At 42.6% G+C, this 13,906-nt stretch overlaps 1 protein-coding gene and 1 long non-coding RNA gene across 5 annotated transcripts in view; one reads left to right on the top strand and one right to left on the bottom strand.

The window, feature by feature from the left end:
* LOC141759893 (uncharacterized) overlaps positions 1–13,906 on the top strand; it is a 488,172-nt gene that overhangs the window by 191,048 nt on the left and 283,218 nt on the right. The window lies entirely within an intron of this gene.
* Positions 1,725–13,906, bottom strand: part of mmp16a (matrix metallopeptidase 16a (membrane-inserted)) — a 168,758-nt gene continuing 156,576 nt past the window's right edge. For all 4 annotated transcript variants that reach the window (XM_074622366.1, XM_074622365.1, XM_074622363.1 and 1 more), the window contains 3 exons: positions 9,580–9,730; positions 8,542–8,657; positions 1,725–3,995 (listed from right to left, as the gene is read on the bottom strand). In XM_074622366.1, coding sequence (XP_074478467.1) covers positions 3,661–3,995; positions 8,542–8,657; positions 9,580–9,730 — 602 coding nt within the window. In that variant the 3' untranslated portion in view covers positions 1,725–3,660. The remainder of the gene's footprint in view (positions 3,996–8,541; positions 8,658–9,579; positions 9,731–13,906) is intronic.

Raw genomic sequence — 13,906 nt, 5'->3', positions numbered from 1 at the left:
GCCTTAAGGAAAAAGCACCGATCTAAACATAGCCGAGCATATAATGCCTTTGTCCAAAAGCAGATTGGAAGCAATTTCACCACTGAACAGTCCTGTGATGAGAACCGATGAAGTGTTATCCCAAAGAGTGTAATTTCATCACACACACACACATACACATACACACTCAGTGACCACAGTCAGCAAACTGGCTTGACCTCACCTTCTTTGTTGTAACTGTATGTCAAATGTGTCCCGGCAAAGCTAGAGTAAACACTAGAAACCAACATGTTTCACTTTCACAATCCGCAATAAATGCCAGCGCTGCACCGCTGGGATCGTACATCTAAAAGCACTGATTTTTATCACTCCACCCAAAAATACAGCAGCACACAATACTGTAGGACTGCTGAGCTCTCAGGCCCAGATCAACACACACTTTTCTCTAAATCAAATGCTACTTTTTTTTATTTGTCTTTTCTTGCTGCTGGCTGAGTTTATCTCTGGAGTTCAGAGTTCACCGAAGTTTGAGCCAGTGCCTTCATGCACTGTAGGTCGGCCCTCTGTCTGCACTGTTTGCACAACACTGGTTCCAGCCAAGTTTCAAGTTGCTTAAAGTCCAACTGAAATCACAGTTAGTTGTCTCTTTTTGTAGTAAAAAATAATGTTAACATGTTTTTTTTTTTAATGTGTTGTTGAAAAGTTTTTAAGTATTAAAAGTAAGAAAAAAGGTCTTTGGGTAAATATCAGCCTGCTAGAGGGGGGTCTCGGTGCGTTTGATTGACGGCAGCTGGCAGGCTGAGCCCCGGCAGGGGAACAAGACACAAAGTAAACAGAGTAGCGCTGTAGCGTGTACATGTCATGGGCAGATAGCGGTGTTGTTAGTGGTGTTGAAGAGTAAGGACCACACCAGCATCTAACCAGACCCAAGTGAGACCCAAGTGACATTTGCAGGTACGTTTACATGCTGTTTCACGTACTGCAGCTGAGAAACTGACGTTAGCAGCAGTGGAGGATGTTTGTTTTGGTGGCTCATTCAACAAGCTCAGGTGCAGGAAAAAAACGTGTGTTCATGTATGCGAGTTAGATAATAAAGTGACTTTAGCATGAAAGCTAATGTGGTGGTTGTAAAAGAAACATCATTGTACTGGTCAGTTGGTTGGTCCACCACTTTCCAGACTGAAATATCGAAAATACTATTGGATGGATTGCCATGACATTTTTTGTACAGCTAGCCATGGTGCCCAGACGATAAATCCTAATAACGTTGGTGATCCCCTGACTTTAACTCAGCATCAACAGGTAAAATCTAAATTTGTTCAATACTTCTCATCAGTCTCAGCTGTACTTTGTATTAAGTGCAAATTAGCAAATGTTAGCATGCTAAACTACGATGGCGCACAGGGTAAGCATTACGCCTACTAAAGATCGGTATGTCAGTATTGTCTTTCTGAGAATGTTAGCATGCTGATGTTAGCACATAGAACTGCACACTACAAAATATATTTGCTTTTTTTCATATCTTAGTAAATCATCATTAGATCAACTGATTGGTACACACGAGTGCTTGTTTCAAACCAAACCAATACCACACCACTGTAGGGTGCACATCATCTAAGAATCACAAGCAAACACACAGCCACATCAGATGTAGGGGAACACATTATGTACAGACAGCCCAGACCCGCACTGAACACACACATACTCTACATGCAAGTTAAAAAGACGAGCAGAGAGTTCGAAGGCAGCTCTTAATCATATATTGATCAATTTATTCATTCTGTCAGGACACGTTTCCCCCGTTGTCCCAAAGTCTTACACAAAGAAGTCATTGTGAGATGTCCAATTTGTTTTGACCAGAAAAACAGGAAAAGAAAGAAATAAAAACCAGTATGTGATCATGAAAACAGACACACATTCAAAGACCGCTCGCCATGACAGCGAGGACACTACATAACGGTTGGTTTGCTTGCTGAAGCCAATTTCACTTTGCCAATTACCCATCTAGATCTCCCAAAGATTTCCCAAATGTACCACTTGAATCTTTTAAAGGTTTTTTCTTAGATTTAATTGTACCTGGAGGTAAAGGGAGGGAGGGTGGGGGGGGGGGGGGTACACTTAAAATGTACAAAAATAAATGCAAACAGTATTTTCAAGAGAAAACTTCCCGCCACGTTGAGCAGAACCGGTTGTTGGATGTACAGTAAATGCTTGCATGCACGTTGACACAGGCACTGATCTTGACTTGGTGTCTCACTTTGTGGGTCCTCAGTCAGGAGACAAGAGCATTCTGGGAACTGTGAGCTCTCTCAAACAAGGCAGTCAACAGGATTCTTTTTTTTCTTTTAAAAAAATGGTCTGTCCATTCACAAATAACCATTTTGGATGCACATGTCTTTAAACTGAGGGGGATTATGGGCCAAGGACAAAAAAAAAAATAACATCAGCAAATCCAATAACAAGCTCTCAAGCTCACAATTAGCCTGATTTCTGTCGTATGGAAATGATAACAAATAGCTTAACACACAAAAAAAATAGTGGCTTTACTCCAGAACCTTCCCGACATCTTTGCACGATACAATACATTACTCTCAATACAGGCTGACCCTACTGTATATTCTGTCCAGAATGGCTCAGCAAGCCAGTGCTGAGAATTCTGGGTAATAAAAACCATAAAATAGCAATCACAAGAAGCTCTCAATTAGCTTCTTTTTTACAAACAAATAAAAACAAACAAACAGAAGCGGTATACAAATTAAAAAAAAGAGAAAACAACAACTCCAAGAACAGCAAAACCAAAGCACAAGTAGTATGATCTATAATTAAGGCGAGTTAAAATATTGCAGAATAATTTGGCCCCTGTGTCTCAAACAGACTGCCACAACAGTCAGAGCTCCCCGACTCTTAATCGCTGCAAGGATCCAGAGAAGGGAAGGGAAAAGGATGAACTGAAATGAGAACAAAAAAAAAAAGAAGAAAAAAAAAGTAATCCTCTTTGGAGAGAAATTGATTTTATTTGGTTTCGTTTGGTCTCTTCCTCAGGAGCGTGTTAAAGGGAACGGTGAGGACCTCCTTTCTCAAAAAGAATTCAAATGCAAAAAATTGAAATAAAAACACTACAGAAATTGAAGATCGGCAACGTGATTAACTCGTGTTTTTCTTTTGAGCGCGGTATGAAGCTGGAGGAGGGGGGGCACCGAGATCAGAAAATATAAAAGTGTTGTTTCGTCAACAACCTGATATGACAGATGACAATGCAGTGCCCTGTGGGAAGAGTGCGTTTCCTCCGTGAAAGTCCTCTTTCTGATTAAGAGCAGTCGGGCGAAGAAATAAAAGAAGGAATGGGGTAGGAAGTCAAGTTTCTGAGATACAAAGTGATACTGATCCTCCTGTTTTTTACAGGATCCCCCACAAAGTGTCCCTCTGCTCCCCTGTTTGTTAAAAAGGCTGAGGGTTAGCGGAGTCATCTTTAAGTCCTGGGGTCACCTTGTGTGTGAGGGGGTCGCCGACAGGTTGTTTCTGAACGAAGGTATCAGATCACCCAAAAAGGAGGAGGCGTGGCTGTTTTCACTAAAGATGTCCCAAAGTCCACAAGTCCTCCTCTGTGAAAGTGGGGGGTCTGTCGTCTCTCCCGCCTGCCCTCGCCCTCGCCCCCACCTTCTCGTCTCTTCCCCCGGCGTTTCAGACCCATTCCTGCATGGAGCGTTTGCAGTACAGTATGTGGCGCGGCGTGCCCTTCCTCTTGAACTGCACCACGGTGTAGACCAGCACCAGCAGGCAGAGCGCGAGCACGCAGGGGATGACGATGGCGATGGCCTTCACCGTGTTCGCCTCGTTGTCCAGCTCGATCACCACGTCCGAGGTGCCGTCGTCGAACGGCGGCCGGGCGGGGTCGACGGGCGTCAGGTCGCAGCCCATGAAGTCCTTGAGGATGGAACGTGGGTAGCCCGGCTCCACTCGGAGGAGCTGGTTGTTGAACTTCCAGTACTCCTTACCCTTGTAGAAGTAGGTGTAACCTGAGCGGAGGAAACAGAAGAAACAGAAACCTGTGAGTTAATTTAACAGCAGGCTGAAAAAACAGCGTTTCACTGCCCTCTCCGTCTATGAAATGGTGTAAAATGTCGATAAGTGTTTCCCAAAGCTCAAAATGACGTCCTCAAATGTCTTGTTTTGTCCACAACTCAAAGATATTCAGTTTACTGTCATAGAGGAGGAAAGAAACAAGAAAATATTCACATTTAAGAAGCTGGAATCAGAGAATTTTGAACTTTAAAAAAAAAGAGAAAAGAATCGATTATCAAAACAGTTGGCGATTTATCACAAATAACTAATCGATTATTCGTTGCAGCTCTAGTTCAACGTCGGTTTCACGTCTGCCACACCCAACAGTGATGTCACAGTGTACCGACACACCCTGGAGTACACTTCTACATCACTGCAGCAAGTTAGACCACAGGAGGTTGGCAAAAAAACAGGATTTTTAGAGGGTGTTTATAGATGCTCTTTAAAACATTTGACATATAAAACCCACAATTAGAATCAATGCAAGCTAAAAGAATAACTGGACAACGAGCCATCGCTCTCTTTTTAAAATATACTCAATTACACTTTACTTCAAGTGATGGAAAGGTCGCCAGTTTCAAGTGTCTTATTGGCAGAATATATAAATATCAAAGTCCTCATAAACACCTTAAACATACTAAAATCTCTTTCCCTGGCAAGCGGCGTATCTGAGTTTAAGGTTGTTCATACAGTATGTTCGCCAAGCAGGACAAAGTTCAGCTCACTTTCAATTCAGGGAGAGCATCTTTTCTATTTAAAATATTGAAAAAAGAACTGATTGAAGTGAAATCGAAGTGACGACAACCTGCCAGCGCCGTAAAACGAGCGCAGCTCAAACAATTGTGTCTGCCGCTCTGCTGTTGAGCCATCGTTTTCCCTTTCAGCTCTATTGTTCGGCTGAGATGTCTCTGACAGTCCCTGGGGACTAATTATATCTGGTCATAAAAGAGGAAACACACCCAACCAGGAGCCAAACCCCACAGCTAATATCACACAACAGCACAACAAATGTCATCTCCAAGCAAGCTGCTGTGGCGCTTTTCAAATCACAAGAGTGGCAGGGTTGTTTTTTTTTACGGGGATGTGTTCGGCAATTGTCCCGATGTCACACAAATCCATAAGTCTACTTACACGCTGAGTCAATTTTTGATGCCCTCCCCGAGAGAAAAAAAACACTTCTCGCAATGAAAATGGCAACAGGAGCTAGAAAGCATTATTCAAACACATATACAACCATTCCAGCAAACATTTTGACAATGAATAAATTGTAATGTGACAATATCAAGTTTGAAAAAAAGGCATAAAAAAGGAGTAAAATGACATTTTAGAGTCTTAATGTGACAACTTTTCCTGTACCTTATTGTGAAAATGTTTGAAAATGTGTCTATTTGGGTTGACACTGAACCTCGCTGCCTCCTGCACTGTCACTGTCCCTGAAATGCTCGTTTCGGAAAATATATTCAGTGTAAAACTGAGCATGACAGCCTGGCTGGATTCTCAAGCTCTCCTCGTCCTCGCTGGCCCCCTCAACACTTTGTTTCTCGCGATTTATTATTCATGATGCACACTCCTCCTCTCGGGGAAAATAGAGGAGGAAATGCTAAAATTTTCCAGTCAGATGGAGAGACGGCAATTGGGTCATTCTGTGTCAGATAGAGGTTTTTGTTTACATTCTAGGTTTTTGCTCAAACGTTATGTATATGCTGTTAAAAAAATATGTTCTGTAAAATATTTTGGCTGAATTGTGAGATTGCATATTTATTCTGCCCCTGGGAATGTTGTCATTTTTGCCCCCTGAAAAAAAGTCTTAGGCGGGAAACCATTTTCAGGGTTCAATATCTTTAGAAATAAAACTCCTCGAGCCATGAAAGTAGTTAGGGGCACAGACAAAACGGTGTACAACAGATCCAAATATTTTAAAGGTACAAGCAGATGTCATATTTTTCATTACTGGCCCTTGAAAATGGAAGAAAGTGCAAAATAAGCCTCATATCTTGTTCATTTTAAACAGGAAGGAACTTTCTTGGTTTTTTCTACTTGCCAAATCAGATACTGTTTATTTTAGAGCCCCTGAAATTTGGTATAACATCAATCAAATACTGTGTTTTTAGCCAGAAGTATGTAAAAGTCCATATTTACTGTATATTTGGGGGATGGCATGGGGCCCCAAAACCACCCATTTAGCCCTTTTGTTCCCAATTTCAAGGGCCAGTAATGAAAAATATGCCATCTGCCTGTGCCTTTCAATCATTTGGATCCGTTGTACACTGTTTAGTCTGTGTCCCTACCAACGTTCATGACTTTAGGAGTTTTATTTCTGAAGATATTGAACGCTAAAAATGTCTTTCTGCTTAAAACTGATTTTTTTTTTCGGGGGCGGAAATGTCAACATTCCCAGAGTCAAAAAACATTGCACTTTTTTTGGCGTCAAAAAGCATATACATAAAGTCGGAATAAAATCTAAAACGTAAATAAAAACCTCTATCTGATTCGACACAGAATGGCTCGATTGTAAAAGCCAGGGCTTCTTAAATCACTTGTTAGGTGAAGATGTTTCTGGGGAGGAAGTGAAGAAGAGCAGGACGAAGCTTTAAAATATTAATCTTGGGAGGAAAGAACATAAAATCAAAAACTAGTTGAATCTGTGTAGTCCCTTTGCACATCTTCTTGTACGAGTTTGTCAGACAAAAACTGATTTTTGATTGTTTATAGGATGCAACTGTAATTATTGTTCATCTGTAATTTTTATCTATTCGGTTTTCTATATCTGTAAAAAAAATAATAATAATTTGTTTAGGTTTGATCAAAGTCCAGAGTCGTCTGTTAATATGGAGGCAGGGGGAAATAGTTAGCATGGCTCCGTCTCTAGAAATCTCACAAATTAACACGTATCTCTTTCATTTTGTTTTTGTACAGATTACACAAATGAGATTCAAGTTGTTAATTAGTGAGCTTTAGATTTGGCAATTTGTTTTAAACAGTGGAGTGAGTCATGTTAGCCGTTTCCCCCTGCTCCCAGTCTTTATGCTAAGCTAAGCTAATTGCCTCCCAGCCCAAAGTGATGTGGTATCAATCTTCTCATCTAACTCTTGGCAAGAAAGCCAATAAACATATTTCCACAAAATATAAAAATATTCCATTAATTTAATTCAACTGCTTTAAAAGAAACACACACAAGTCTTCCTTTCATGAAGAGTCCCAGCTCGGTCCTCAAAACCAGACCGGTTACAGTCTGAGCAACATGCGGTTGTGTCGGCAACGAAATGCAAGCCAATCTACACACAACGCCGTTCAAACTCTCATTTAGAGTTCATCTGAGTATTGTGTTTAGCTGAAGAAATGTAATGGGATATTTTTTTTTTTTTCCCCTTTCCAATCTGGCAGCTGCTTCTGCCACACTTTTCTCCTACATTTAACACAAATGAAGTGAAAAGGGAAGTTATTCAGAGACTGAGGGATCCAGATGAAGCAACAGATAGATGAGCACAAACACACAGTATGAATATTAAGAGAGAGGGAGAGAGAGAGAGAGAGAGAGAGAGGGAGAGAGAGAGAGAGAGGTGGAGGGAGGATGAGAGGTGAGGCAGCCTGGGCTACGGTGGGTTAGAGCCAGGTCAACGTCGCCCTGGGGCTCCTACTCAGAAACGTGTTGCCTCACACACACTATCATCGGCAGCAGACTCAATTAAGCCCGGTTATCTGGGTCAATGTTATGAGCGTGCCACTTGACACACTTGTCTGCAAACAGCTAGCCCCGCCAAATAAACGCAGGTCGACACATATACCGGGCGGAAATACACGCGAACACCCATCATCTCCTTGGATATCAATACCACCCTTCATGCTCCGATTGATGCCCGCTCCACCTGGCCTCACCGGCAGACACGCCCGGCTACAGATCTGGCAGCGGATGCGCGGAACAGATGGCCTGAGCGTTCAGCACCACCTGCCCTGCTTTTTCCAACCCAGGCGATGCCAAGAACCAGGCCCGAACCCACCTGGCACGATACATCCAATGGGAAAAGCTTTCTCCCTCTTCACACCATCTGACTGGCCTATGGGTGAGCTCTTTGAGACTTCTGAATCCCGCCTCCCCACCCCTTGGCGAGGGCCAACTGGCTTAAACCGGAATGAGCGCCCAGCGGTGGTCTTGTCCTTTCTGCTTTCCACAATCCCGCTCCAACTGGGTCTTATGGCACACTGAGCAGGATGGACTGATTATGGAACATTCTGCTGGTTGAAACAATTCAAAACTGACCTCTTTTCATCTTTCATTTGCTATACACAAACAATCTATCAGTCTGCTTCCCCTGATATTGCATGTATGGAAGCGTGCCACCCGCTAAGACTCAGTATAATAACTGGGGCAAATTTCAATCAATGCAGCCCTGGTTTACCTCCCGCACAGCGTGTGCCAGTGACCAGCTGAAATCAATGCTGCCTGGCACATGAACAGCGCTGTTATTGCCAAATCAGAGTATCGGGCAGGACAACTCGTACCATTGGCTTTGTCGACGAAGGCCCCCTGTGGCGAATCAGGCACACCTCTCCAAATTGTGACAGGCTTGGGATAGCCGGGGTCCATGGTCCTCATTTCCTCATTGTAACGCCAGTACCTGAACAGGAACAAATGATGAGCGGCAGGAAGACAAAAGCAGATACTGTGTGTCTGTGAATGCAGCTTAAGTAAATAGGTTGACTTGACAACAGATGGTGTTTTATTTCATATCTTGTATCTTAATACCATTATGTCCACCCGATTTGGCTGTTATCAGACCATTAAATAGGTGTTATTGGTTGCAATAAGCACCACACACAGTATGTGGGTCATTAGGGGCATACTACACCTACTACATTGTAAAAGTGAAAGCAAATGTTAAAAGCAACACGTTCTAACACGTTGTAAAAATGAATTAAATCTTGCGTTTTGTACACAAACAAAAAAAATCTTTAGGTTTAAGCAACAAAAACACTTGGGTTTTGGCAACAAAACTACAATGTTTTTAGGTTTAGGCAACAAAAACTCATTGTGTTTTAGCTTGGAACACAAAAACATGTTGTTGGTTCCACACGGGGTCCATCATCCCAACCCCAACCCCATATGGGGTTTCACGCAGTCTATACTACAGCGCATGACTTCCACTTCTGCTCTTGTCATAATAATCACTACGGCCGCTAGAGATCGCTGTTGTGTTCTTTTATACCTTATTTCGGTGATCTACCATGTAAATCAATGATAATATCTACTATTGGGCGTAGTAGGCCCATATTGACCCACATCTATGGTGCTTATAGTGACCAATAACACATAATTAATGGCTTTATAACAGTCTAATCAGGTGACATGTCAGACCGTTCTTTTATTAATCTGTCTCTCGCAAGTCCCAACTTTATAGAAGTGCAATACTAAGTTATGCAGCGACCTTCTTGTTGCAGTTTCAAGGGACTTGCAGCTGCTAAATTTCTGAATTCTTGGATGATTTTTAAAGGTTCCTTATTGTTTATAAAAACAGCATTCTTCCTCCATTAGCGCCTCACCTGTCTCCTTTAAAGAAATAGGTCTTGGCCACGTCCTCCCACCACACAGCGGTCTCGATGCTCTGGGCCGGCATGCCGTGGCCGAACTGGGCGATGTCCTTGGGGTATCCAGTCTGCAGCACCGTGTCCTTAAACACCCAGAACTGCTTCCCTGCACATCAAGAAAAACACAGGGAGAAATAAATTAGAAGAAGAAGGACAAGCAACAGCTGGGTTTGCCCTCCAGGAGCAACACGCGAGAAGGGCAGATTTACAAGGACAGATACAAGCCGTGTAACAAATAGCAGGCAATAACCTGTTGCCTTGTATTACTGTATTTGATGTTGATGTTTCCCTAATTTAAAATAGGACACAGACATGGTGACAAGTTCTACTTGCCCTTGCTTAGAGGTACTCTGGAAACTTTTCAGCGCTGGCAAACTGAGCCGGTAACTGCTCGGCTTGAGATAAAAGAAACAGCAACGACCCTTGTGGGGAAATTGGCGACCGAAGAGTCACATTAAAACCTTTTTTAATAAGTTTACAAACCCCAAGGAGACAAACAAATACCTGAACTTTCGGATATTTTTTGGGAGGACTGTAACAATTTAAAAAAACATGTAAATGTGGGTTTTATTTCGTGAGTTTTTTCTGTATGTTCTTCTTTCTCTTTAAATCCTTCTTCCTGATGAGTAAGTAGGTTAAACAGCATGTTTTTGACAACAGCGTGACCCCAGGAAGTGCTTTTCTCCATCACTAGTGGAGGTGTAGGGTGTATCAGGAGGAAGTGAGGGGGGGCGAGTGGAAGAATAGCGTGTTGCAAGAGACAAAAAAGAAAGATGTGGAATGACGAAGGTAGAGAAAGGGAAAAACGAAGGATAGGAAATATTAAGGCCTGTCAGTCTTTGCAGAATCATGTCACACACACACACACACACACACACACACACAGGTTTTACTCTACTTGAACGGTAGATAAACCTGACGGCCTTTTGCGAGGTCAGCTCTTAAGATGACCCGCACAATTTCTTTAACAAATACAGGAAATGGGTGTGAAATAAAGCAGACATGATCCCAGCGCCTGTTCTCTTGCTTCACAAAAGGCTGCACGTCTGACATTTAGCCTTCGAGAAATGTTCGCACTACATGGCCGAGGTGAAGAAAGGGGAGATTTATAGAGGGAAAGGTAGGACAGAGCGTTGGCTGAATGTTAAGTGGAGAAGGAGAGACCTGTAGTGGCCTCTTCTTGGAAAGGAAATTCCTGTCATTTCACCTCTTTCTCTTATAGCGCTCCACTCATTCTGGGTCACACTTCCTCTGGCCCGGACACCCACACACAAACACACCACACCCTGAGATTGATAGTCTCCCATCCCCAAAAACTTGATTGACAAAAAAAAATCCCTTCTCTGTCTGTCCTACATTTAATGGGATTCTCCTTTCTTTCTTTTTTTTATAAAATTGGTGTCGACTTGCATAGCCCCCCACATAAAAGTCTGGCTCCATCTTCAGAGCTGCGAGGGCTGCTTTGATGTAGTGGCAGCTCCGGCATCTGCTTCAGTGTAATGACTAATCCCCTGCTTGCCCTCAACACTGTATGAAGAGTGTTATATAGGATGAAGATTTGTTCCAGAAAGAGACCATTCCTCCTTACAGAGGCCACACACAAACACACACTGTACCGCCAAATGAATCACACATGTGTACTGAAATTATCATGTACAATCATAAATGCATCATAATTCCCAATGTGACCCCTGAGGAGAGATTGCTTAACTTTTCCACGGTTTTGTGTATCTGACCTAAATCTTTTGTTCCTGATTTGTAAAAGGTGTCCAGTTTGACGCTAAACAGTTGGGCTGGAATCCATCAAATGCGAGGAATGTGTGTAAATATGTGTAACATACTGTACATTCTGGTATGTTCCTGTCACGTAACCTAATCAGAAGTTCCTCAACATACTCCAACCTTGTCCACATACTTCATCAAAGATCCGGCCCGCCAGCCAGACTTTAAATTTCTCCACTCCTCCGTCTATGGGGTTGGAAACGTCATACTTACTAGCTACAGCTGAAAAACTCTGCTAGCTTCAGTCGTCATTTCAGCCGACAGAATTCACAGTCCTCGGCTAGAAACGGAAAGCCTGCTTTTGTTTACCTCTGTCTGAAATCAGAGACCCGTTGTTTCGAAAACTATTTCTTTAAAGAGGACCTATCAAAACATGGTGCCAGGTGTTTACATGCTTTAATGCTCAAAAAACACTGTATTTTATCTCAAATGTGTCTGAAACGCTCTTCTGTGATTGGTCAACCGAACCAAACTCTTCGGACTCTACCCCAGCTTCGCTCTGACCAGCTTTGTTTGAGGGCGTGCCAAACTAGCCACTAGGCAGGTATTATGTAAGGGATAATGTACAGCTAGTGGGTCATTGTTTCACAACAATGACCCGCTAGCTGTACATTATCCCGCTTATTACACGACTACTTACTTAAAAAAATCAATAATTTGACACGAAAACGATCCGCCATAGTCCGACATCAGAACTGCGCCCATAGCAACGGTCTGTTATACATAGCAACGGTCTGCTATAAAGAAATCACAGACCGTAGAACACCGGGATGAACCAATCAGCATCAAGTATTTAACAAAGCCGTGTAATAAGCAAATGTGTTACTTTGTGACATCGCCACATTACGGAAGAAAAGGCGGGACTTCAAGCATAATAGGTCCTCTTTAAATGACTCTAGTATTTTCAGTGGTAAATCCGCCACTGAATGTGTGTCCAACAGTAACTGTCACTGTATCTGCTCTCTGGAGGGCAATTATGTAACACTGACATTGTTTGCAAACTTACCTGAAATCTATATTTGGCATGTCTGTGCTGAAAGTTCTTGTTCCGTCTCATAATGTGCACACGCCAATACTGATGTATGTGTAATAAGCAAATATCAGCAGACACATTGGCCCGGCTTATTATTGGCTTTAATCTAAAATAACACGCTCTCAGACAAGTCTGCAAGACGTAAATGAAGCAAGCAGCTCTAACTGACGCAAAAAGCACCAATCAAGCTCTATCTGGATCCTGCCTCCCCGGAGGAAAATGCATATTGACATATAGATCTTGCTGCATGTGTAACCCTGCTACTGCCAACATTTTATTTGATTAATTTAGTTTGAATTCATAATGCAACTTCTTACCTTGTGATTTAGGCTAATCAAATATTTCTACACATGCAGCTTTTAAGTGTAATTCTTCAAAATCTGTCTGCGTGCTGTCATCGACATCAAGACGTTCAGTCTGATTAGTGAAGCCGACAATAGGCCACGGTTTTCACACCACGAGCTGACGACACGTTCTTGACTTCCAGTGTCTCAGAAGGATGGAAACAGGCAAACGCCGACTTAAAATTGCCACAAAGCTGCACTGTAAGAATGAGGAAAACATGCTGAATCTATTTCTAATGTATACCAGTCGCGTCTGCTTACTGACCTGTTCTGTGATGCCTTAACAGCACTGAGCTAATCAGCGTGTCAGCCGTGACTTCAGTGCACAACTCGACTCTAAAGCCTCCATCTGTGCGTTTATTTCAGGAGAATTCATCAGACAAGGGCGCCGTTAGAGGATATTCAGAACGGCTGGTTAGACGAGGACCTAGAGTGCTTGCGTTTTGTTTTCTGACCGACTTTCCTCCCGATGTTTTATTCCAAATGGGGACAGACAGAATAAGGCCTTCTGGGAAATCAGCTGTGCGTGTTCAAATGAAAAATAGCATTCTGTTAGCAGAAATTTCTCTAAATCTCTGTGCACTCCTGTTGCTGCACAGCCCCGGAAAAAGAGCAGGGCGGAGGATGAAGCGGCGAAATCAAACTTCCAGAGCTTGTGGCGCGCGCGGGACCAGCAGTCTGCGTTTCCAGGAATTGTTTGGTGTTGAAAATAGGAACGGGCTGGAGTGAAGATTTGTATTTTTTTTTTTATCTCAGCAGTCTTTCATTGCTTACCTACGTCTCCTTTCATCAACATCCTCTCTCTCTCTCTCTCTCTCTCTCTCTCTCTCTCTCTGTCTGTCTGTCTCCCGCTCTGGGGGGTGTATGCAAACAGGAGTTTACAGGACTGCTGTGCTTGTTTGCTGTATCTTTTAAGTGGCTTTTCGGCTTTAGACATAATTAGCTTTGAATCTTTTGGAGTGAGCTTTAGATTTGTATATGTGGACAAATCTCTCTCAGAAAGGTAAAAAAAAAATCAAACTTAGTATTGAAGTTCTTTGGCACATGCTGTGACATTGATTTCCTTGAGTTACAGTATGCATACTGATCATGTTTAGCAAAAGTTGAAGACTAAAACTAAAAT

This window comes from Sebastes fasciatus, chromosome 21 (assembly GCF_043250625.1).
Source record: "Sebastes fasciatus isolate fSebFas1 chromosome 21, fSebFas1.pri, whole genome shotgun sequence".
Classification (NCBI taxonomy): domain Eukaryota; kingdom Metazoa; phylum Chordata; class Actinopteri; order Perciformes; family Sebastidae; genus Sebastes; species Sebastes fasciatus.
The sequence above is the reverse complement of the archived record's forward strand: the minus strand, read 5'-3'. Positions and strand labels throughout refer to the sequence as shown.